The sequence below is a fragment of the Oncorhynchus gorbuscha genome, linkage group LG25 (assembly GCF_021184085.1).
Source record: "Oncorhynchus gorbuscha isolate QuinsamMale2020 ecotype Even-year linkage group LG25, OgorEven_v1.0, whole genome shotgun sequence".
NCBI classification, from domain to species: Eukaryota; Metazoa; Chordata; class Actinopteri; order Salmoniformes; family Salmonidae; genus Oncorhynchus; species Oncorhynchus gorbuscha.
Window position 1 is genome coordinate 29,508,149 of NC_060197.1, and position 21,679 is coordinate 29,529,827.

General features: G+C 45.3%; 1 protein-coding gene across 2 annotated transcripts; it reads left to right on the forward strand.

The window, feature by feature from the left end:
• The first annotated feature begins 339 nt into the window (after nt 1–339).
• On the forward strand, nt 340–20,236 carry tmem102 (transmembrane protein 102). 2 transcript variants are annotated; one of them, XM_046329584.1, is made up of 7 exons: nt 340–489; nt 1,219–1,433; nt 15,325–15,509; nt 15,707–15,901; nt 16,261–16,431; nt 16,688–16,900; nt 18,835–20,236. In XM_046329584.1, the coding sequence occupies exons 2-7, from the start codon at nt 1,232–1,234 to the stop codon at nt 19,438–19,440; spliced, it is 1,572 nt and encodes a 523-aa protein (XP_046185540.1). In that variant the 5' UTR covers nt 340–489; nt 1,219–1,231; the 3' UTR covers nt 19,441–20,236. The 2 variants fall into 2 exon arrangements, with proteins under 2 accessions (XP_046185540.1, XP_046185541.1); XM_046329585.1 differs by having other exon boundaries at nt 16,273–16,431.
• Nucleotides 20,237–21,679: the final 1,443 nt, after the last annotated feature.

Genomic DNA, 21,679 nt, shown 5'->3' on the forward strand with positions numbered 1-21,679 from the left:
CAAAAACTGAAAAATTAGGCGTGCAAAATTACCCTGGATGAGGGTATGAAGACCCGTGAGCAGCTGGGGACCCTCATGATTTTTTGTGGCCCCCATCTCCATCAAAGTTGCCCATCCCTGGCCTAACTGCTGTGATCGATTCGATGTAAAAATCATAGCAACCTATCCAATCTCTGACCAGGGCTGGGCCCCACTGTCCTTATCTCAACTGATGTACTTATAGCAGGCTACAGTGGGTCACAAATGTAATCATAGAGAACAAATCTGCTTTGTAGTTTTTAGGAGAGCTATATTACCGGTACACACTACTAATCCCAAGATCCTCAGTGGAGGGCGTGATTTCCGAGGTCTGTGTTGCTAGGGGGAAGGGAAGGTGGTGCTGGGGACCTGTTGGAAATGACGGGAGAAGAAATCCGATTTCAATATAAAGAGCAAAACAGTTACGCCTGGAATATAGCAAAGAAACGTCACCAGACCTGCGTGCTAAGGGTGTGTGCTCGTTCAAATGTATATTCATGCATTCAAACAATGCATCGTTGCGGTGTGTGAAAGATTCGCTGTCCAGCTTGCTAGCTAACTCAGTTGTGTTGGTGCACTTATCCCCACCTCTCCGACTAGCAGCTGGCTAACAAACTAACTAGTTAGTTAATCGAAAATCGATTCTAGTGTCTTCACCAAATAATCCGAGCTAGATAGCAAGTCTACATTTTTATGGATATAACAATGACTGCTTGTTCTGTTGTAGCAAGCAAATTTGCTAACAGTTGGCTAACTGGCGAGACTCAAATTAGCCAGCTAACGTTAATTAGCCTGCTCGATAGCTAGGTAATTGATCTAGTTTTGAGGACAGCACCCATGCTGTCACTGACTAAGTAGCTTGCATTTCAAAAACACCAGGTGGCTTTCAGTTTAATGTGAATTTTGTTATTCATTTGAGTATATCTGTATCTGCGTTTACTGTGGATTAACAATTCAAAACATGAACATAGCTAGTTGGGGGATATGCCATTTAATGCGTGTGATTTATAATCCTACAAATCCCTGGTATCACGCCCTATTTGATACGAAATTCATAGTCAGTGCTAGGACTGAGAGTACAATAGCAAAGTTTGCAATTCACTTTGATTGCCAATAACACACAAGGTATACAAACTAGCATGCAATGAGTCTTCTCCCCTTTATAAAAATGATTGACAAGACCTGTATACCCAACCATAGGGTGTGAATAACCATGGAGACCTTGATAAGTGCGGTGGCCCCTCGGTCCCCAGCGCCGGTGAAGAAAGCCTCGGAGGTGGATTTCCGGTCGGGGGCCATGCTGGAGCAGCTGTCGTCTCAGGTGTCTGAGCTGGTCACCCTGGAGCAGGGGGACTTCGGGGACCAACTGGCCCTGGAGGTCCACACGGCCAAAGACTTTATCTTCAACATGCTGGGTAAAGCTCATAGTAACAGAGAATGTGTTGTGACACACTGAGGTTAACATTCTGAAACCATTAGATGGTAAAATATGTATGGTATACATTTATGATTCACATTTATTTTATATATTGTGTGTTTGGTGAACACTTTTAAGTTATGTGATTGTAGTGTGTAGCAGTGGAGGCTTCTGAGGGGAGGAAGTCTCATAAGGGCCGAATGGTATCAAAGGAATGATGTTTGATTCCAGCCATTACACTCCATTTCAGCCATTATTATTACCTGTCCTCCCATCAGCAGCCTCCACTGGTGTATAGCCTATTCATGAGAAGGACAGATCGAAGAAAGGTGTTGGCTGTGTTTATGTTGTGTGTCATACCCCTGATCTACAGTACTTTTCAGCCAGGTGAAGTGTGGTTGTTTGTCCAATAGGTGGCACTCTTCCCTCTCTTCACTGCTACTGCCCGCCCCTAAGCTCTCTCCTTTTTTTCTCCTCTCTCCCTGCCGGTCCCAGTGCAACTGGAACCAAGCCTCTTTGGCCTGTATCCCTCCCTGCATGTCCCTCACTTTGCTCTTTCTTTCCTTCTCTCTCTCGTGGCTTGTTTGTGGATCATGTGCAGCTTGAGAGTGAAGCACAATGCAAACAGTCTAACTGGCTGTAAGTTCACTTTCCCCATCCATCTCTAAATCCACTCTCCCCGTCCATCTCTAAATCCACTCTCCCTGTTCATCCCCATGTAACAATAGCTGTGAATAGGAGCCACTATTGGCATGGGTGTATTGTTTGCCCAAAAATATCATAGCTGACAGCCAACCCTCCTCCTGTGACTCTCTGTATCTTCTGCTAATCAAGTCAGATATTGGATAAGGTCTCTGCTCCTCCTACTTTGGTTCTGTGCTTGCTAGTCTAGCATCCTCTTTTCTCCTCTCACTCTCTTTCTCTCTCTCTCTCTCTCTTTTTGTCTCTTTGTCTCTTGCTCTCTTTCTCAATCTCTTTCTTGCCCTCTCTCTCTCTCTCTCTCTCTCTCTCTCTCTCTCTCTCTCTCTCTCTCTCTCTCTCTCTCTCTCTCTCTCTCTCTCTCTCACAAACACTTGACCCTCTACCCCAATTTAGTGACTCTCCCTGCCCTCACTGTGTAACCAAATCTTTTCCTACCACTGCTCCACATTCTTTCTTGCCTCATGTGTTCTCACACCGCCACATTTTTTTGCTTCATTTCCTGGTTCCTTTTCTTCTTCTTCTCCCACTCGCTGTCTCCATTGACAGTCAGACTGACAGCTAAAAGCTGCTCTTAAACACTTCGCAGTGGGGGGTTTTCCTACAGTCTAGCTCCTTGTATGGCAGCCAAAGGATGCAATCTATTTCTCCCATCACCCCCCTCTCTCTCTCTATCTCTCTATCTCTCTGCTGTTTCAGCTAGAGAACAGAGATAATGTGAGTGTCGGTTGTGTGATTGTGTTAATGCACTGTGTTCATTAGCTACGGTAGTAGCACTGCCACTTGTATTATTTTTAAGGACCCTGAAGAGGATGGAGCCTAGGCAGTTAAAAGGGAATATCTGCCCAGCTACTAAGAATGTTGAAATGGGCCCTTTATATGGAACACTTGGAGTGTGTGTGTCTCTGTGTGTTTGTGCATCTGTGTGTTTGTGCATCTCTATGTGTATAAGTGTTGTCACGATACCCAATTTCTGACTTCGATACCAGGTTTAGGATACCGAAGCAATACTCGATACCGAAACGATACCGTGGCAAAAAACGCTGAACAATGTTGATAACTGGTAGAACAGAATATCTACTATATTAAATGTCTTCCCAAAATAAAACACCATGTTAAATAACAGAAGAATTACCTCAATTTTCCCTTATGCAAAACCATATGTTTTAAAAAGTCATTTGATACATATCAGGGTTGATTTTCTCATCTATGGCCATAATATTGGGTCAAATTACATTCATTAGACCTGCAATTGTTTCATTACAGCTAAATAATTGAATGTATTAAATGAATAGTTTAGTTCCAAAACAACATAAAAAAACCCCACTGATGCTCATTTCTGAAACTTTTATGTTGAAATAGTCTAGACGCCATAGAAATACAATTGAATTTACCCAGCATACTACGAGTCCCAGGGTGCAATGCTCCGCCCAGGGCTGCTGGCTGGCTCGTGGCTACTGCTTGTAAGCCTAGACAAATGCTAAGTAGTCAAAATATATTGTCAAGTTATGAGTGCATTTCACATTGATCAACCCATACGTAGAATGTATGCACACATGACTGTAAGTCGCTTTGGATAAAAGCGTCTGCTAAATGGCATATATTATTATTTTAACCCCAAATGAATCCCATTAATAATACCCAAATGAATCCCATTATAATACCCAAATGAATCCCATTATAATACCCAAATGAATCCCATTATAATACCCAAATGAATCCCATTATAATACCCAAATGAATCCCATTATAATACCCAAATGAATCCCATTATAATACCCAAATGAATCCCATTATAATACCCAAATGAATCCCATTATAATACCCAAATGAATCCCATTATAATACCCAAATGAATCCCATTATAATACCCAAATGAATCCCATTATAATACCCAAATGAATCCCATTATAATACCCAAATGAATCCCATTATAATACCCAAATGAATCCCATTAATAATACCCAAATGAATCCCATTATAATACCCAAATGAATGTCATGCTGAATATATGTTCATGTCATTGTCACTCCAAAATAATTCCAATTTACTAGAATAACGTAACTGCAATAACAACGTAAATGCAAATGTTGTATAAAATAGTTTGCTTTATTTAGTTTAGCTTGGAACTGAACCTCCCTTCCATTGCACTGCTTTGTATCATGTTTTGCTTAATTGCTCATCTGCCCTCTTCTGCTCTGTAATCAAAGTATTCCCATAGTTTGCTTCTGCAGCCAGTTTTGTCAACAAGCTGCAGGCGAAGAGATGCGATGTTTTGGTTTCAAGAAGTCACGCTGTCGATATTGTCTCTCTAAAGTGTTTTGCACTGTGTCAGCTGCACGGGCAGCCTGGATAGCTACTGCCCCCTTGAAGATTTAGACAAATTACTAGAGAGACTTGGTCCTCTCAATCCATATTTGAGGTGAGACACATTTGACAGAAGTACCGAAAGTTAGAAAAATTCTAGTACCGAACCGTTTCTCATGTTCTAGTATTGGAAATACTAGAGTTTCCGAAACACCGTGCAACAAATCAAATCAAATCAAATTTATTTATATAGCCCTTCGTACATCAGCTGATATCTCAAAGTGCTGTACAGAAACCCAGCCTAAAACCCCAAACAGCAAACAATGCAGGTGTAAAAGCACGGTGGCTAGGAAAAACTCCCTAGAAAGGCCAAAACCTAGGAAGAAACCTAGAGAGGAACCGGGCTATGTGGGGTGGCCAGTCCTCTTCTGGCTGTGCCGGGTAGAGATTATAACAGAACATGACCAAGATGTTCAAATGTTCATAAATGACCAGCATGGTCAAATAATAATAAGGCAGAACAGTTGAAACTGGAGCAGCAGCACAGTCAGGTGGACTGGGGACAGCAAGGAGCCATCATGTCAGATGGTCCTAGGGCTCAGGTCCTCCGAGAGAGAGAAAGAAAGAGAGAATTAGAGAGAGCATATGTGGGGTGGCCAGTCCTCTTCTGGCTGTGCCGGGTGGAGATTATAACAGAACGTGGCCAAGATGTTCAAATGTTCATAAATGACCAGCATGGTTGAATAATAGTAAGGCAGAACAGTTGAAACTGGAGCAGGAGCATGGCCAGGTGGACTGGGGACAGCAAGGAGTCCTCATGTCAGGTAGTCCTGGGACATGGTCCTAGGGCCCAGGCCAGTTGAAACTGGAGCAGCAGCATGGCCAGGTGGACTGGGGACAGCAAGGAGTCATCATGTCAGGTAGTCCTGGGGCATGGTTCTAGGGCTCAGGTCCTCCGAGAGAGAGAAAGAAAGAGAGAAGGAGAGAATTAGAGAACGCACACTTAGATTTACACAGGACACCGAATAGGACAGGAGAAGTACTCCAGATAAACAAACTGACCCTAGCCCCCCGACACATAAACTACTGCAGCATAAATACTGGAGGCTGAGACAGGAGGGGTCAGGAGACACTGTGGCCCCATCCGAGGACACCCCAGACAGGGCCAAACAGGAAGGATATAACCCCACCCACTTTGCCAAAGCACAGCCCCCACACCACTAGAGGGAAATCTTCAACCACCAACTTACCATCCTGAGACAAGGCCGAGTATAGCCCACAAAGATCTCCGACACGGTACAACCCAAGGGGGGAACCCAGACAGGCCGACCACAACAGTGAATCAACCCACCCAGGTGACGCACCCCCCCAGGGACGGCACGAGAGAGCCCCAGCAAGCCAGTGACTCAGCCCCGTAACAGGGTTAGAGGCAGAGAATCCCAGTGGAAAAGGGGAACCGGCCAGGCAGAGACAGCAAGGGCGGTTCGTTGCTCCAGAGCCTTTCCGTTCACCTTCCCACTCCTGGGCCAGACTACACTCAATCATATGACCCACTGAAGAGATGAGTCTTCAGTAAAGACTTAAAGGTTGAGACCGAGTTTGCGTCTCTGACATGGGTAGGCAGACCGTTCCATAAAAATGGAGCTCTATAGGAGAAAGCCCTGCCTCCAGCTGTTTGCTTAGAAATTCTAGGGACAATTAGGAGGCCTGCGTCTTGTGACCGTAGCGTACGTATAGGTATGTACGGCAGGACCAAATCAGAGAGGTAGGTAGGAGCAAGCCCATGTAATGCTTTGTAGGTTAGCAGTAAAACCTTGAAATCAGCCCTTGCTTTGACAGGAAGCCAGTGTAGAGAGGCTAGCACTGGAGTAATATGATCAAATTTTTTGGTTCTAGTCAGGATTCTAGCAGCCGTATTTAGCACTAACTGAAGTTTATTTAGTGCTTTATCCGGGTAGCCGGAAAATAGAGCATTGCAGTAGTCTAACCTAGAAGTGACAAAAGCATGGATTAATTTTTCTGCATTATTTTTGGACAGAAAGTTTCTGATTTTTGCAATGTTACGTAGATGGAAAAAAGCTGTCCTCGAAATGGTCTTGATATGTTCTTCAAAAGAGAGATCAGGGTCCAGAGTAACGCCGAGGTCCTTCACAGTTTTATTTGAGACGACTGTACAACCATTAAGATTAATTGTCAGATTCAACAGAAGATCTCTTTGTTTCTTGGGACCTAGAACAAGCATCTCTGTTTTGTCCGAGTTTAATAGTAGAAAGTTTGCAGCCATCCACTTCCTTATGTCTGAAACACATGCTTCTAGCGAGGGCAATTTTGGTGCTTCACCATGTTTCATTGAAATGTACAGCTGTGTGTCATCCGCATAGCAGTGAAAGTTTACATTATGTTTTCGAATAACATCCCCAAGAGGTAAAATATATAGTGAAAACAATAGTGGTCCTAAAACAGAACCTTGAGGAACACCGAAATGTACAGTTGATTTGTCAGAGGACAAACCATTCACAGAGACAAACTGATATCTTTCCGACAGATAAGACCTAAACCAGGCCAGAACATGTCCGTGTAGACCAATTTGGGTTTCCAATCTCTCCAAAAGAATGTGGTGATCGATGGTATCAAAAGCAGCACTAAGGTCTAGGAGCACGAGGACAGATGCAGAGCCTCGGTCCGATGCCATCAAAATGTCATTTACCACCTTCACAAGTGCCGTCTCAGTGCTATGATGGGGTCTAAAACCAGACTGAAGCATTTCGTATACATTGTTTGTCTTCAGGAAGGCAGTGAGTTGCTGCGCAACAGCCTTCTCTAAAATCTTTGAGAGGAATGGAAGATTCGATATAGGCCGATAGTTTTTTATATTTTCTGGGTCAAGGTTTGGCTTTTTCAAGAGAGGCTTTATTACTGCCACTTTTAGTGAGTTTGGTACACATCCAGTGGATAGAGAGCCGTTTATTATGTTCAACATAGGAGGGCCAAGCACAGGAAGCAGCTCTTTCAGTAGTTTAGTTGGAATAGGGTCCAGTATACAGCTTGAAGGTTTAGAGGCCATGATTATTTTCATCATTGTGTCAAGAGATATAGTACTAAAACACTTGAGCGTCTCTCTTGATCCTAGGTCCTGGCAGAGTTGTGCAGACTCAGGACAACTGAGGTTTGGAGGAATACGCAGGTTTAAAGAGGAGTCCGTAATTTGCTTTCTAATAATCATAATCTTTTCCTCAAAGAAGTTCATGAATTTATCACTGCTAAAGTGCAAGTCATCCTCTCTTGGGGAATGCTGCTTTTTAGTTAGCTTTGCCACAGTATCAAAAAGGAATTTCGGATTGTTCTTATTTTCCTCAATTAAGTTAGAAAAATAGGACGATCGAGCAGCAGTAAGGGCTCTTCGGTACTGCACGGTACCATCCTTCCAAGCTAGTCGGAAGACTTCCAGTTTGGTGTGGCGCCATTTCCGTTCCAATTTTCTGGAAGCTTGCTTCAGAGCTCGGGTATTTTCTGTGTACCAGGAGCTAGTTTCTTATGAGACATTTTTTTAGTTTTTAGGGGTGCAACTGCATCTAGGTTATTGCGCAAGGTTAAATTGAGATCCTCAGTTAGGTGGCAACAGTAGTGTGTGTGTCTGTGCATATAATGTGTTTGACATCCTTTCTAGTTGGGTCTGTTTTATAAAGATTTCTCTAGCCTAGTTTAAGCAGCAGGTGGCTCCCCACTGGCCATTAAGAGCTGACAGAGATGGAGAGGGAGAGTAGAGAGATTGCACCACACAGGGAAGCAGCTGCACAGATCCAAGGAAGGAAAAAACACTTTCTTTGCCCAGTAGCTCCTTAGTTAACTGTTTTAGGCTAGCCTGTAGCATGCCTTTGGAAAGAAAATGCCTCCAGTACTCCCACAGGACTATATGGGTTGGTGGGAATGCAGAAATGTAGAATAATGACAAACAGTTCATTCGGGATATATTCAGACCCCTGCCTTTTTTCCACATTTTGTTACGTTACAGCCTTATTATCAAATATATGATGTATTTTGTGTACACAATACCCCATAATGACAAAGCGATAACAGGTTTTTATATTCTTTTGCAAATGTATTAAAAATGGAGAAAAACCCCCACCATTTACATAAGTATTCAGGTTCATCTTGTTTTCGTTGAACATCCTTCAGATGGTCCTACAATTCAATTGATTGGACATGATTTGGAAAGGCATACACCTGTCTATATAAGGTCCCACAGTTGACAGTTCATGTCAGAACAAAAACCAAACCATCGAAGGAATTGTCCTTATAACTCCGAGACAGGATTGCGTCGGCACAGATCTGGGGAAGGCTACCAAAACAATTCTGCAGTATTTAAGCTCCCAGAGAACACAAGTGGCCTCCATCATTCTTAAATAGAAGAAGTTTGGAACCACCAAGACTCTTCCTAGAGCTGGCCGCCTGGCCGAACTGAGCAATCGGGGGAGAAGGGAACCCGATAGTCACTCTGACCGAGCTCTAGAAGGACAACCATCTCTTCAGCACTCCACCAATCAGGCCTTTATGGTATAGTGACCAGATGGACGCCACTCCTCAGTAAAAAGCACATGACAGCCTGCTTGGAGTTTGTTAAAAGTCACCCAAAGACTCTCAGACCATGAGAAACAAGATTCTCTGGTCTGATGAAACCCAGATTGAACTCTTTGGCCTGAATGCCAAGCGTCACATCTGGAGGAAACCTGGCACCATCTCTAAGGTGAAGCATGGTGGTGGCAGCATCATGCTGTGGGAATGTTCTTCAGCGGCAGGGACTGGGAGACTAGTCAGGATCGAGGGAAAGATGAACGGAGAAAATAGCTGTGCAGTGACGCTCCCCATCCAACCTGACAGAGCTTAAGAGGATCTGCAGAGAAGAATGGGAGAAGCTCCCCAAATTCAGGTGTGCCAAGCTTTGTAGCATCACACCCAAGAAGACTTGAGGCTGTAATCGCTGCCAAAGGTGCTTCAACAAAGTTCTGAGTAAAAGGTCTGAGTACTTATGTAAATGTGATATTTCAGTTTATTTTTAGTACATTGCAAAAATCTAAACCTGTTTTTGCTTTGTCATTATGGGGTATTGTGTGGATTGATGAGGGGGGGGGACTATTTCATCCATTTTAGAATAAGGCTGTAACAAAGTGGAAAGAGTCAAGTGGGCTGACTACTTTCCGAATGCACTGTAACAAGTGATTGTTCTTATTTACAGTAAGAAGTGAGATATCGTCTTGTAAGGTTGTAGGTTCAAGTCTGTCAGATAAAATGCTACAAGTCTTTGCTGAACCAGTAAGTAAACAACAACTCGATTCTAGTGCTTTCTGCTCTGTATACACCGAGTAATCCTCCATGTTTCATTTTTCACTTCCCTTCAAAGACAGAAAAATTGACTTGGAGATAAAAAAGGAGAGGAATGACGCCCACTCCTATCAAACTAAAAACAGAATCCTGTTATCGCCATGGGTTCTCTCCCCATCTTCAGCCCCCACTTCTTAGGCTAGTTTTTTTGTTTTACAAACACACCCTTTTTCATGTGCCTTTGAACACCAGACTACTGGTGACCCCCTTCCCCCCCACAGATCTCATTAAAAAAGTATTTGTTTTATACCGCTCTATAGCCGTATTAATTCAAACACAAAGAAGGCTAGAGAGGAGAGCGGGGAGAAAGAAGGGGGAGCTCCATTTCAGATTCGGCCGACTCACCGAGGCACAATAACAAAAGAATGAGGCACAAGTCAGGCATTGTCTGGAACACGTCCAGGCGTGCAAAGTCAGGAGGTCGCCTCGAGTTGAGACGTAAAGACAAAACAACCCAAACCAGCTGTTGTTTTGTCTCTTCTCGCCGTGCTTGTTTGTTGTTGTCTGTGTGTCGGCTTGCCCCCCCCCCCCCCCACAGTGGGATCACCCCCCTGTATGCAACGACCAATCAGAGAAAAGCGTATTCGGAAGGGAACTCTTCTGGACAGATGGGCCCACATGTTGGGCTTCCGTAGGTGGGAAAATATCTCTGTGTTAACCTTCACCTACACTGTCCTACAGGATCAAAATCCACTTACGATTATCTTACTCAAAAGTGACAGATATGCAAAACGTTTTGGTTTTCAAGGTCATCGCCTATTTTAAGGACATATTGAATACTGTTTTTGTATTCTATGTACCTCCCTTAGCCTTCACTGAGATCAAGCTAGATTAATTGAAAGTCTATGTGTGTGTATTTTGGCAGCCACGTCAACACGACTGAATCTGAATGTAAATTGCCCGTTGTTTGATTGTGTGGCTGGGCTGTAGCAGCTAAGTTGTTCCGCCTGTGTTCAGGTAATGATCGGTTGTGCAATGGTTGTTGACCGCGTTCAACTCTCCCGTTGGGCTCATGTCCTCAGTGCGTCACACACACACTTTTTGATTAATGCCACCTACGGTCCACTTTAGCTCTCAGGCAGCAGTTTTCTCTCTTCCTCTCTCTCTCTCTCTCTCGCTCATATACACAGTGTACAAAACATTAGGAACACCTGCTCTTTCCATGACAGACTGACCAGGTGAATCCAGGTGAAAGCTATGATTGTGTGTGCCATTCAGAGGGAGAATGGGCAAGACCGTGTCTTTTGAACAGGGTATGCTAGTAGGTGCCAGGCGCACCAGTTTGAGTGTGTCAAGAACTACAATGCTTGTGGGTTTTTCACGCTTAACTGTTTCCTATGTGTATCAAGAATGGACCACCACCCAAAGGACATCCAGCCAACGACAGGCCAGTACTCGAAAATGGTTAATTGATTAAAGAGCATAAGAAGGCTAACACAAATTGTACATAGCAACAGATGTGCTATAGTTTGTCAACTGACAGTCCAGTACGAAAGGTTGCTGGATCGAATCCCTGAGCTGACATGGTCAAAATCGGTCTTCTGCCCCTGCGCAAGGCAGTTATCCCACTGTTCCCCAGGCACCGATGATGTCGGTTAAGGCCACTTTAGGTCAGTCAATCCGGAAAATTTCAAGAACTATGAAAGTTTCTTCAAGTGCCGTCGCAAAAACCATCAAGCGCTATGATGAAACTGGCTCTCATGAGGACCGCCACAGGAAAGGATGACCCAGAGTTACCTCTCCTGCAGAAGATAAGTTTGAGTTACCAGCCTCAGAAATCGGCAATTAACTGCGCCTCAGATTGCAGCCCAAATAAATGCTTCACGGAGTTCAAGTAACAGACACATCTCAACATCAACTGTTCAGAGGAGACTGCGTGAATCAGGCCTTCACAGTCAAATTGCTGCAAAGAAACCAGTACTAAAGGACACCATTAAGAAGAAGAGACTTGCTTGGGCCAAGAAACACGAGCAATGGACATTAGACTGGTGGAAATTTGTCCTTTGTTCTGAGTCCAAATGTGAGATTTTTGGTTAGTAGGTGAGAGTAGGTGAACTGATGATCTCTGCATGTGTGGTTCCCACCGTGAAACATGGAGTAGGTGGTGTAGGGGTGCTTTCCTGGTGACACTGTCTGTGATTTATTTAGAAATCAAGGCACACTTAACCAGCATGACTACCACAGCATTCTGCAGCAAAACGTCATCCCATCTGGTTTGTGCTTAGTCCCACTATCATTTGTTTTTCAACCGGACAATGACCCAACACACCTCCAGGCTCTAAGGGCTATTTGACCAAAAAGGAGAGTGATGGAGTGCTGCAGCAGAGGATCTTGCCTCCACAATCACCTGACCTCAACCCGATTTGAGTTTGTTTGGGATGATTTTGACTGCAGAGTGAAGGAAAAGCAGCCAACAAGTGCTCAGCATATGTGGGAACTCTCAAGATTGTTGGAAAATCATTCCAGGTGAAGCTAGTTGAGAGAATGCCAAAAGTGTGCAAAGCTGTCATCAAGGCAAAAGGTGGCTACTTTGAAAAGGTGGCTAACTATGTTTTTGTGTTTTTTGGTTACTACATGATTCCATATGTGTTATTTCATAGTTTGTATTCACTATTCTACAATGTAGAAAAGAGTAAAAATATAGAAAACTGTTGAATGAGTAGGTGTGTCAACTTTTGACTGGTACTGTGTATATATACACATACTGATTGTATAAAACCTTATAAACAACGTCCTATATTTTTATAGTCTCCTCCGACGTTCGATAACACACACCAAGTCTCACGGCGACGAACAGCTCTGCGTGTGTTTGCTGTGCCCCCAGAGTCTGTACGCTCCCCCCTCTAGTGTAGGAGGAGATGGTTTCTTAACAGGCAGCAGGAACATTACAACTCAGACTGATAATTAACCAGGCGAGTGCTGTTGTATGAACTACTACAGGGAAGAGATCTCTCTCTCTCTCTCTTTGGGCTCTGTGTCGCTCGCTCTCTCTCCCTCCATTTACTGAATCACTTTTAATGTACATAAAAAAGCAATTTGACATTTACTTCATGTGAAAACCCAAACGGATGTATCATAGTCATAACACAATGTGTTTTATTTCTTTATTTTTAAGCATACATCGATCCCCGAACACAGTCCATCGCTCCATTAAACTCTGTACTACAGCATTTGAACACAAACACATTTTAATGTTTCGATCACCTTCGTTTTGCGGCCTGGTGTTTGATAGATAGCCCCTGACCCTCTTCAGCTTCAAAAGAAGGTTTCTCGCATCGACACCAAATTGGATTAGATGAGAACAAAGTCTCCCTCTGTTTAATTTTTGAGAATGAGCGAGGCCTATTTTTAAGATCTGGAAATGAAAGCTAGGCTAATCTCCGGGCTTGATGTGAACGCATAAACACCGTCGGGGGGGGGGGGGGGGGTAGCAGGACACACTGACTCTTTTGTGTGTGTTAATCCGTCTCTCTTGAGTCTCAGAGTATGAAAGCTCTGTATTTTAAAAGGAGCAAGGGCTCGATTTAGAGGCTAATCGTTTACGTTTGAAAAGACTCCGGGTTTGAAGCCGAGCGAGAGTGTTCAATGGCAATTGAATGGCTAAAACGGTCTCTGCTGGAAGGACCTGTGTTACGATTCATTGGATAGTTTGACCCTACGTCTTTGTTATAGAGAAGGCCTCCTGTCTGACATCCCAACCTTTCCCATTGTGAGTCGACGTGTTTACACAGCTACTCTTACCCTGTCTCTCTCTTACGGTACATCCCTTCTCTCATCTTTTCACTATTTTTGGCGCCTGTATTTACATTTGAGTCATTTATCCAGAGCGACTTAGTGTTAGTGCTTTTAATCTTAATATAGCTAGGTTGGACAACCACATCACAGGCACAGAAAGGGGGAAAAAGATATCATTATTATTTTTAATTATCTCTTTGTGTAGTACTGGCATCCACACCACAAGCATTCCTCTTATACGTTTGTGTGTTACGATTCCCGGAGTGGCTCAATGGAAATGAGATCTGCTATGCTTGACCTCCCAGAGACCTACTGGTGGATGCATAACACTGTGGCTGTTTTGAATGGGAAACAGATGAATTAATTATAGTACTCAAACACAGTGAGTTAAGTCCTGGTTTGAAAACGTTCAAGTCCATGCACTTTAGTTTTTCTCAGCCCAGCTTCAAGGCTTTATTGGAGCCTCACCTACGCTAAGCTGGTGTCCACGGCCTTTGTGTCTAGACTTTGCGTCTAGTCACGACCTGGTGTGGGTTTTGTACCCCCCCCCCTCTCTCTCTCATGTTCCTCTGCATGCTATAGTATGTTCTCCTGCTTCCCATTTGACCCAATTGATCAACTCTAGAGACCCAAAACAAATCAGAGGATGTTTCTGCTTGCCGACTCTGCCCTTTGTCTGTCTGCCTGGAAGATATTTTCTCTCCCTCAGCTCTTCTCAGCTTCTCTCAATGCTTGGGAAGAACTGACAGATTTTGATTTCTATATCTGATTATTTCTCTGCTTTCCTTTTACTGTCAGTATAACACACACTAGATCGACACTGTCTTTGAAATAGCTCTCTCTCTCACACACACACATCGACACAGGGCCTGTAATTGGATGAGAGAAATCGCGTTAGGAGCTTTAGGCTCCAGGCTGCAGTCTCAGTGTCTGCAGTTGGCAGTTGCACCCCCCCCCCACCACTGCCTTCATATCGACCTCAGAGCCTCCCTGAGGGGATGGGTATATGGGTGTTCTTCAGGTCAAAGTTGACAGCCTGGAAGGCATCACTGGGTCTTAGCCCTGTGTGTGTGTGCGTGCGTACATGCACACTTGAGTGTGTGTGTGTGTGCGCACGGTGAAGATGCATGGTATCATGTGTTGAGAGTGACCTTTTAAGCCTGTCCGGCTCTAATCTTGCTTGACTGGAACACCATAGTTGAGAGCACAATAAAGGGATTTGATTGGGTTCAGTATTTTTCATCAACTCTTTGGCAAAGAGGAGAGTTTTGGTTTGGGCTGGGTGGGGAAGTTGTTTGCCAGAAGCTAGATTGATAGGATGTTATGACTATTCGAAAGCTGTTAGTTTAGACTTTTCTTTATTTTTTTTCTCTCACGCACTCTCACATTCTCTTTTCCTTCCTCTCCCTCTCTTACTCATTCCCTCTCACGCTATCCCTTCCTCCTCTCCCACTCTCTCCCCCCTCTGTCGGAGTTATTGCAGTTTGCCCAGTCATTTTGGCTGTGTTCAGTAAAGACTCCCCCTAGGAGGATAAAGCCAGGGTTGGTTGAGGACGAGCAGCTAGCGTGGAGAATAACATAAAACCACGCACTGCGCTCACCGAGGGAGCTGTGTAGACCTCATATATTTTTATGTCAATATCGCTACTGCTGTATTTCATGAATGTATGCTTTGCCTTCAGAAGAAGTGGAACGGCTCAAGTATTGTATTTGTTTTTAATGTCATATTACACTCATCCTTTGTGTGTGTGTGTGTGTTCTTCCTCTAGGTCTAGTACAGAAGGTGGACCAGCGTCTCCCAGTGGCCAATGAGTACCTGCTCCTGTCCGGGGGGGCCAGGGAGGGGGTCCTGGACCTCAACCCAGAGGAGCTGGGGGACTACGCCAAGGGGGCCGACTTCGACCTGGACTTCACCCTCCTGGTGCCGGCGCTCAAGCTCCACGACCGCAACCAGGTTGGTGCAGCAGGCACGGGGATGTGAAACGTACTGCTTGAATGTGTCCACGTTTATTGATGAGAAGCTGTGATGTGTCTTATGGGATGTTTTTACTGTATACTTTCTGACGTGGTGATTTTGATGCCAGGCTAATCACGAGTGTTGCCTCAGGAAAACAAGTATAGCTTAATGCAGCGTCATCTCATGTCAACCAGCCCGTCACCCTAGACATGCGGCAGTCGGCCCCCTGCCACTCCTGGCTGTCCCTGCGTCTGTGTGACCCCACCACTCTGGCCAGGTGGAGCATCTGCTGCCAGGAGGAGAACGGATTACCCCCCGATGAGGAGGAGGATGAAGAGGACAGGGGAATGGGTCACCAAGTCTCTGGTGCTGTTCCCCCCTCCCTCCATGTAAATGCGTTTTCTAACTTATCTTATTATTATTCTTTTTTTTGCTTTTAGTTTTTTGAAAGTTAATCAAATGTGTGTTGCTTTTAGCTTAGTCTTTTTATTGTGTTTTACTGTAAAGTGTGTTGAAATAATTTTAAAGGGATAGTTCAGGTATTGGCAAGGAAGGGGTTTTATGTACTTCCTTGGAGTCAGATGAACTTGTGGATACCATTTTTATGTCTTTGTGTCCAGTACGAGGTAGTTCTGCGAGCCAATGCTAACTATCTTAGCGCAAAGATTGGAAGTCTTTGCACTAAGCTAATGCCAAAGTTACCCTTTAATTGCACTTGAACTAAAGTTGGGTCATGATTTGATCCCAGTCCCCCCACCAGTCTCTGGACGGGTGCTACTTCTCTCCCGCGCTGGTGGCTGACTGGTTCTGGGGGGTGGTGGGGGAGGCGGTGGACGAGCTGAGACGTTCACCACAGAGAGGCATCCCCATCCCGGAGAGGCTGGAGCGCAACGGGCCCCTGACCACCCTCATTCTTCAGGTAGGGAGTTGGTGTACGTCCCAAATGTCCCCCTCTATAGTGCTAATAGTAGTGTCTATATAGGGAATAGGAGGCCGTAGTTGGCATCTGTATCAATTCCAGAATCTGATTAATTGGCACTAGCAACCATCTCAGCTATTCTGGAAGAACTTGTGTTGAACAAATGTATTTACGAAGCCTTTGTTTAACCGGATAAGTAATTCAGGACATCTCTTTTAAATAGTTGTGTTTCACAATAAATCGTTCCTACCTCCAGGCGGGGTCCAGCCGAGTGCTCTATGACCTCCTGCCCGTGGTGTCCTTCCGGGGCTGGCCCGCCGTGGCCCAGAGCTGGCTGACGGCCAACCACTTCTGGGACGGGAAGATCACGGAGGAGGAGGCCATCTCTGGGTTCTACCTGCTGCCCTGCCCGGCCCCGCTGGGGGGGAGGCCTGACCGGGAGTGGAGGCTGGCCTTCTCACGCAGCGAGGTGGGTAGTTGGTTAAGTTAGCTCTTCTTTTTGAGTAATTAGCGAGTTCAATAGATTGGGCCTCCTTCCTCCCTTACTTGGCCAGAATGGTTATCTAGCTAGATGTGTTCAATTGCGACTCAGTGATATGACATTGTCACAAGCAGCAGGATGAACCGCAGATATTGCAGATGAGCGTTAGGCAAGACGATGCACTCACACAGAGTATATGGCCATGTGCACGGGTACTCTTCATGCTGCTGCAACGTGATCGCTGCGGGACCAAAACAGCAGAGAAGGTTAGCCTTCTACTTCATACTCTTAGTTGTTTCGGAAGTCTGCCCGATACTGCTGGGCAATTCCACGGTAACGCAATTACGGGTTGCTGTTTGTGCTGTCATTCTGTTACCAAACTTTGCACCTGCACTGTTTTTCAAGTAAATCTTTTTTTGTCAAAATGTTCAGTGGAAATCGTTAAAAGTTGTCCTTGTGCATAGAGTTGTATGGTTTGACTTTGCAATCATTAGTTTTTGTTTGACATGCATGCATTTTAAAGTCTCAACGTCATTCTGTTGCTGTGGAATTGCCCTACTATTTATTTTGTGCATTGCCAATTCTACCTTGTAAATGTTAGCTGAAGCTAAAGCGCATGACACGATCAAAAGTCTGTGGACACCTGGCTGTCAAACATCTCATTCCAAAATCATGGGCATTAATATGGAGTTGGATCCATCTTTGCTGCTACAACAGCCTCCACTCTTCTGGGAAGTCTTTCCAATAGATGTTGGAACATTGCTGCATGGACTTTCTTCCATTCAGACACGAGCATTAGTGAGGTCAGGCACTGATGTTGGGCGATTAGGCCTGGCTCGCAGTCGGCGTTCCAATTCATCCTCAAAGGTGTTCGATGGGGTTGAGGTCAGGGCTCTGTGCAGGCCAGTCACGTTCTTTCACACCGACAAAACCATTTCTTTATGGACCTCGCTTTGTGCACGGGGGCATTGTCATGCTGAAACAGGAAAAGGCCTTCCCCAAAATGTAGCACAGAATCGTCTAGAATGTCATATGCTGTAGCGTTAAGATTTCCCTTCACTGGAACTAAGGGGAAAAGCCCAAACCATGAAAAACAGCCCCAGACCATTATTCCTCCAATAATCTTTACAGTTGGCACTATGCATTCTGGCAGGTGTCGTTCTCCTGGCATCTGCCAAAACCAGACGGTGAATTGTGATTTATCACTCCAAAGAACGCGCGTCCACTGCTCCAGAGTCCAATGGCGGGTGGCTTTACACCACTCCAGCCGACAATCTTATGCTTGTGGGCGGCTGCTCGGCCATGGAAACCCATTTCATGAAGCTCTTCACGAACAGTTCTTGTGCTGACGTTGCTTCCAGGGTGATTTTGGAACTCGGTACTGAGTGTTGCAACTGAGGACAGGAATTTCAACTTCTTTAGAACATTTTTTTTTACACACTTCACTCCCGTTCTGTGAGCTTGTGTGGCCTACCACTTTGCAGCTTTGCCGTTGTTGCTCTTAGATGTTTCCACTTCACAATAACAGCACTAGCAGGGCAGAAATTTGACAAACTGGCTTGTTGAAAAGGTGTCATGTTGAAAGTCACTGAGTTCTACAGTACGGGCCATTCGACTGCCAATGTTTGTCTATGGAGATTGCATGGCTGTCTGTTCTATATTATACACCTGTCAGCAACGGGTGGGACTGAAATAGCAGAATGTGTGTGTGTATATATAGTGGAAGTACAAGTTCAACTTTAAATCTGTTAAATATGTTCAGGTTGAACTCTAAATACAGTTGAAAATGAATAAACTGTAACATTTAGCTTCAGTATAACATCCATTAGGTGACATCCAATTTCCCCTTGTTGGTTTAATAAAGTTTATTTGAATTCAATTCAATCTGAACCACTGGCTGCCATATCATTGTCTGTCTCCAGGTTCAGCTGAAGAAGTGCATCCCGTTCCCCATGGCCCAGGCCTTCCAGGCAGCCAAGGCTGTCCTCTCCCGCCTCCTGGCTCGCCCCCGCACTGGCCTCAGCCCCTACCACCTCCGCACCATCCTCTTCTGGGCCTGTGACCGCCTGCCCCCCTCCTACCTGTCTTCCCCTGACTCCGACACTCCCGCCCGTCTCCTCCTGGGCCTCCTGGATGACCTGGCCCACTGCATCTTGGGTAAGAACTGTCCCAACTACTTCCTGCCCCAGTGCAACATGCTGGAGCACCTGTCGGACAGCCAAGCCCTGCTGGTGGCCCGGAAGCTGGCTCACGTCCGCTCAGACCCCACCGAGCACCTCCGGGTGGCCCTGGACCAGGCACAGCAGGCAGGCCAGCTCAAGAGGAAGGCGGCGGGCGCCACCAACGGGCATGGCGGGTCACCTGGCCACAGGTACCCGGCCAGTGGCATCATCTCACCCTCGGACGACAAGCTGGCTGCCAGGCTGCAGCAGCTGGTGACAGAGAACCCAGGGAAGTCGATTTCTGTGTTTCTCAACCCAGATGATGTCACGAGGCCACACTTCCGCATCGATGACAAATTCTATTGACCTGAGACTCTAGTGTTGTGGTAGCCACACACACACACACACAAGTTAAATAGCGGGCCAAATGTTGGCGAGTCAACCAGGATGGCTCGAGGCGCGAAACACTGCCGATCGCTGCTCCCTATACTGCCCCCTCTTGGCGGCGAATGATAACGACGCTATCTAATAAGCGTTAACTCTGACTCTGTTGTAACTATAAGACACTGTACCAAAAAAATCCATACTGCACGCTCCCAAGAAGATGCTAGCTCTAGAGAAACCAACACACTTCTATCGATTTAGAGACACCGTGACAGAAAAAGGCTTGTCAAGTGGTCACCACGGAGACCACTGCTCTTTATGAAGCTTGCCCTAACGAGATGTTTTTTTTAGCTGGTGCTACAAAGAAAAGAGAATCGTTTTAGAATAAAGAAAGGAGCTGCTGCTTACAAAAGGGTACACCGTTTCATTCTCTTAAGGGTTTATGCTCTTCTCGTCTCTGCACACTGCTGAGAATACTGTATTCCCCCCCTTTTCTGCCCAATCAGAGTGGATGATAGCTGAATAAGAAAAGGGGTACCAAGGAACTATGATGTAACTGAATGTAATTTGGTGTGGGGAAATGTCTTTGAACAGAGTGTTTTCTTTCTTCCCTCTTTCTATATTTCTTTTTATCCCTCGTTCTCTCGACCCTCTGCCCCACTCTCTTTAACTCCCTATCTCGCTCGTTCGCTATCTCTCAGGTATTTTGAATGTTTGTTTTCTATGTGACTCCAGACTCCCTCTGGTAGGGTTACGGTCCCCCATATCTACCTGAATGGTATAACCCAGGGCGGTCCTTCCATTTCAACTCTCACTATGTGGCGGAAGGCACCAAAGAGCCACGCTGGAGGGGTGTTTTTCGAGGAGCCTTTGGCTCCACCCCATAACAAAATGTATCTGTATTCACTGACCCAGAGTCAGTCTGTACTGTTAACACTCATATTCCCCACCTTTACAATCCTGACCAACATGCAGATGAGAGATCACCTTATCAATTAGCCTTTTATCCCCTGAACGCTTGAAGAAGTTTCATCAGATAAGGGTCATATCATAGGGGCTATTAGCTTAATTCAGTTCCTTTTTATTACAGTCCCCTTTGAAAGTATCTTAAACGGTGAGATGTGGTCATTTAAAGGTTGTATGACATAGACCGACTACCTATAAGGAGACCGGTTGGGGAGGAGAGGTGTGAGGCAGGGTTAGCCGCTAACACGGTTGGCCCAATGCTTGATTGTATTCTAATCTCTACGTTACAGCATTACAGTACAGCCATGGCATGGCTAGCTACACCATGTAATCCCCCTGAGGCTGGTGTAAGGGCTATTTGCTTTGTTCTACTTTTTTATTTATTCTGTCTGTGTGTGTGTGTGTGTGTGTGTGTGTGTGTGTGTGTGTGTGTGTGTGTGTGTGTGTGTGTGTGTGTGTGTGTGTGTGTGTGTGTGTGTGTGTGTGTGTGTGTTAAGATGGGGAGGTTAAGGTTTTTGTTTGAAACCCCCCAAAAAAGTATTTTGTATTGTGTTCTCAGATTTATAATTGTGAGAGACTTGACTGGTTTTTGTGATGGTCCCTCCTCCTGCCGAGCAGGCCTGTTTTAATAAGGTGTGTGTGTGATCATTGGACGACTGATCGAGGTCTTTAAATGTGCTGATATAATGAGGGATGGAACGGGAACAAATGCGCAGCAGGACTCAAGCACGCAAATGTGCCAGCTACCCATCTACCTTCATCTCTTTCTGTGTGTGGGGGTCTTGGGGGCCCTATCTTGTCCACCCAGATGTGTGCTGTAAGCAGGGGGATGGATGGGGAGACAGGCCAGCCCCTGGCCCTTTGTAGAGATGAGCCCTAAAGGAAGGTGCCCCTGGGACCTGGGACAGCTGCTTCTCTCTCTCTCTCTCTCTCTCTCTCTCTCTCTCTCTCTCTCTCTCTCTCTCTCTCTCTCTCTCTCTCTCTCCTCTCCGTACTGCTCCTATCTCTCTATATAATGTATATGTTTCTCTCTCTCTCTTCATCCCCCTCTCTGCTCTCCGTACTGCTCCTATCTCTCTATATAATGTACATGTTTCTCTCTCTCTCTTCATCCCTCTCTCCGCTCTCTGTACTGCTCCTATCTCTCTATATAATGTATATGTTTCTCTCTCTCTCTCTTCATCCCCATCTCTGCTCTCCGTACTGCTCCTATCTCTCTATATAATGTATATGTTTCTCTCTCTCTCTCTTCATC

Coding starts and splice junctions, on each gene's coding strand:
- tmem102 (XM_046329584.1), top strand. CDS start 1,232: ATGGAGACCTTGATAAGTGCGGTGGCCCCTCGGTCCCCAGCGCCGGTG. Junction 1,434..15,324: donor CTTTATCTTCAACATGCTGG/GTAAAGCTCATA, acceptor TTCTTCCTCTAG/GTCTAGTACAGAAGGTGGAC. Junction 16,901..18,834: donor TGGCCTTCTCACGCAGCGAG/GTGGGTAGTTGG, acceptor GTCTGTCTCCAG/GTTCAGCTGAAGAAGTGCAT.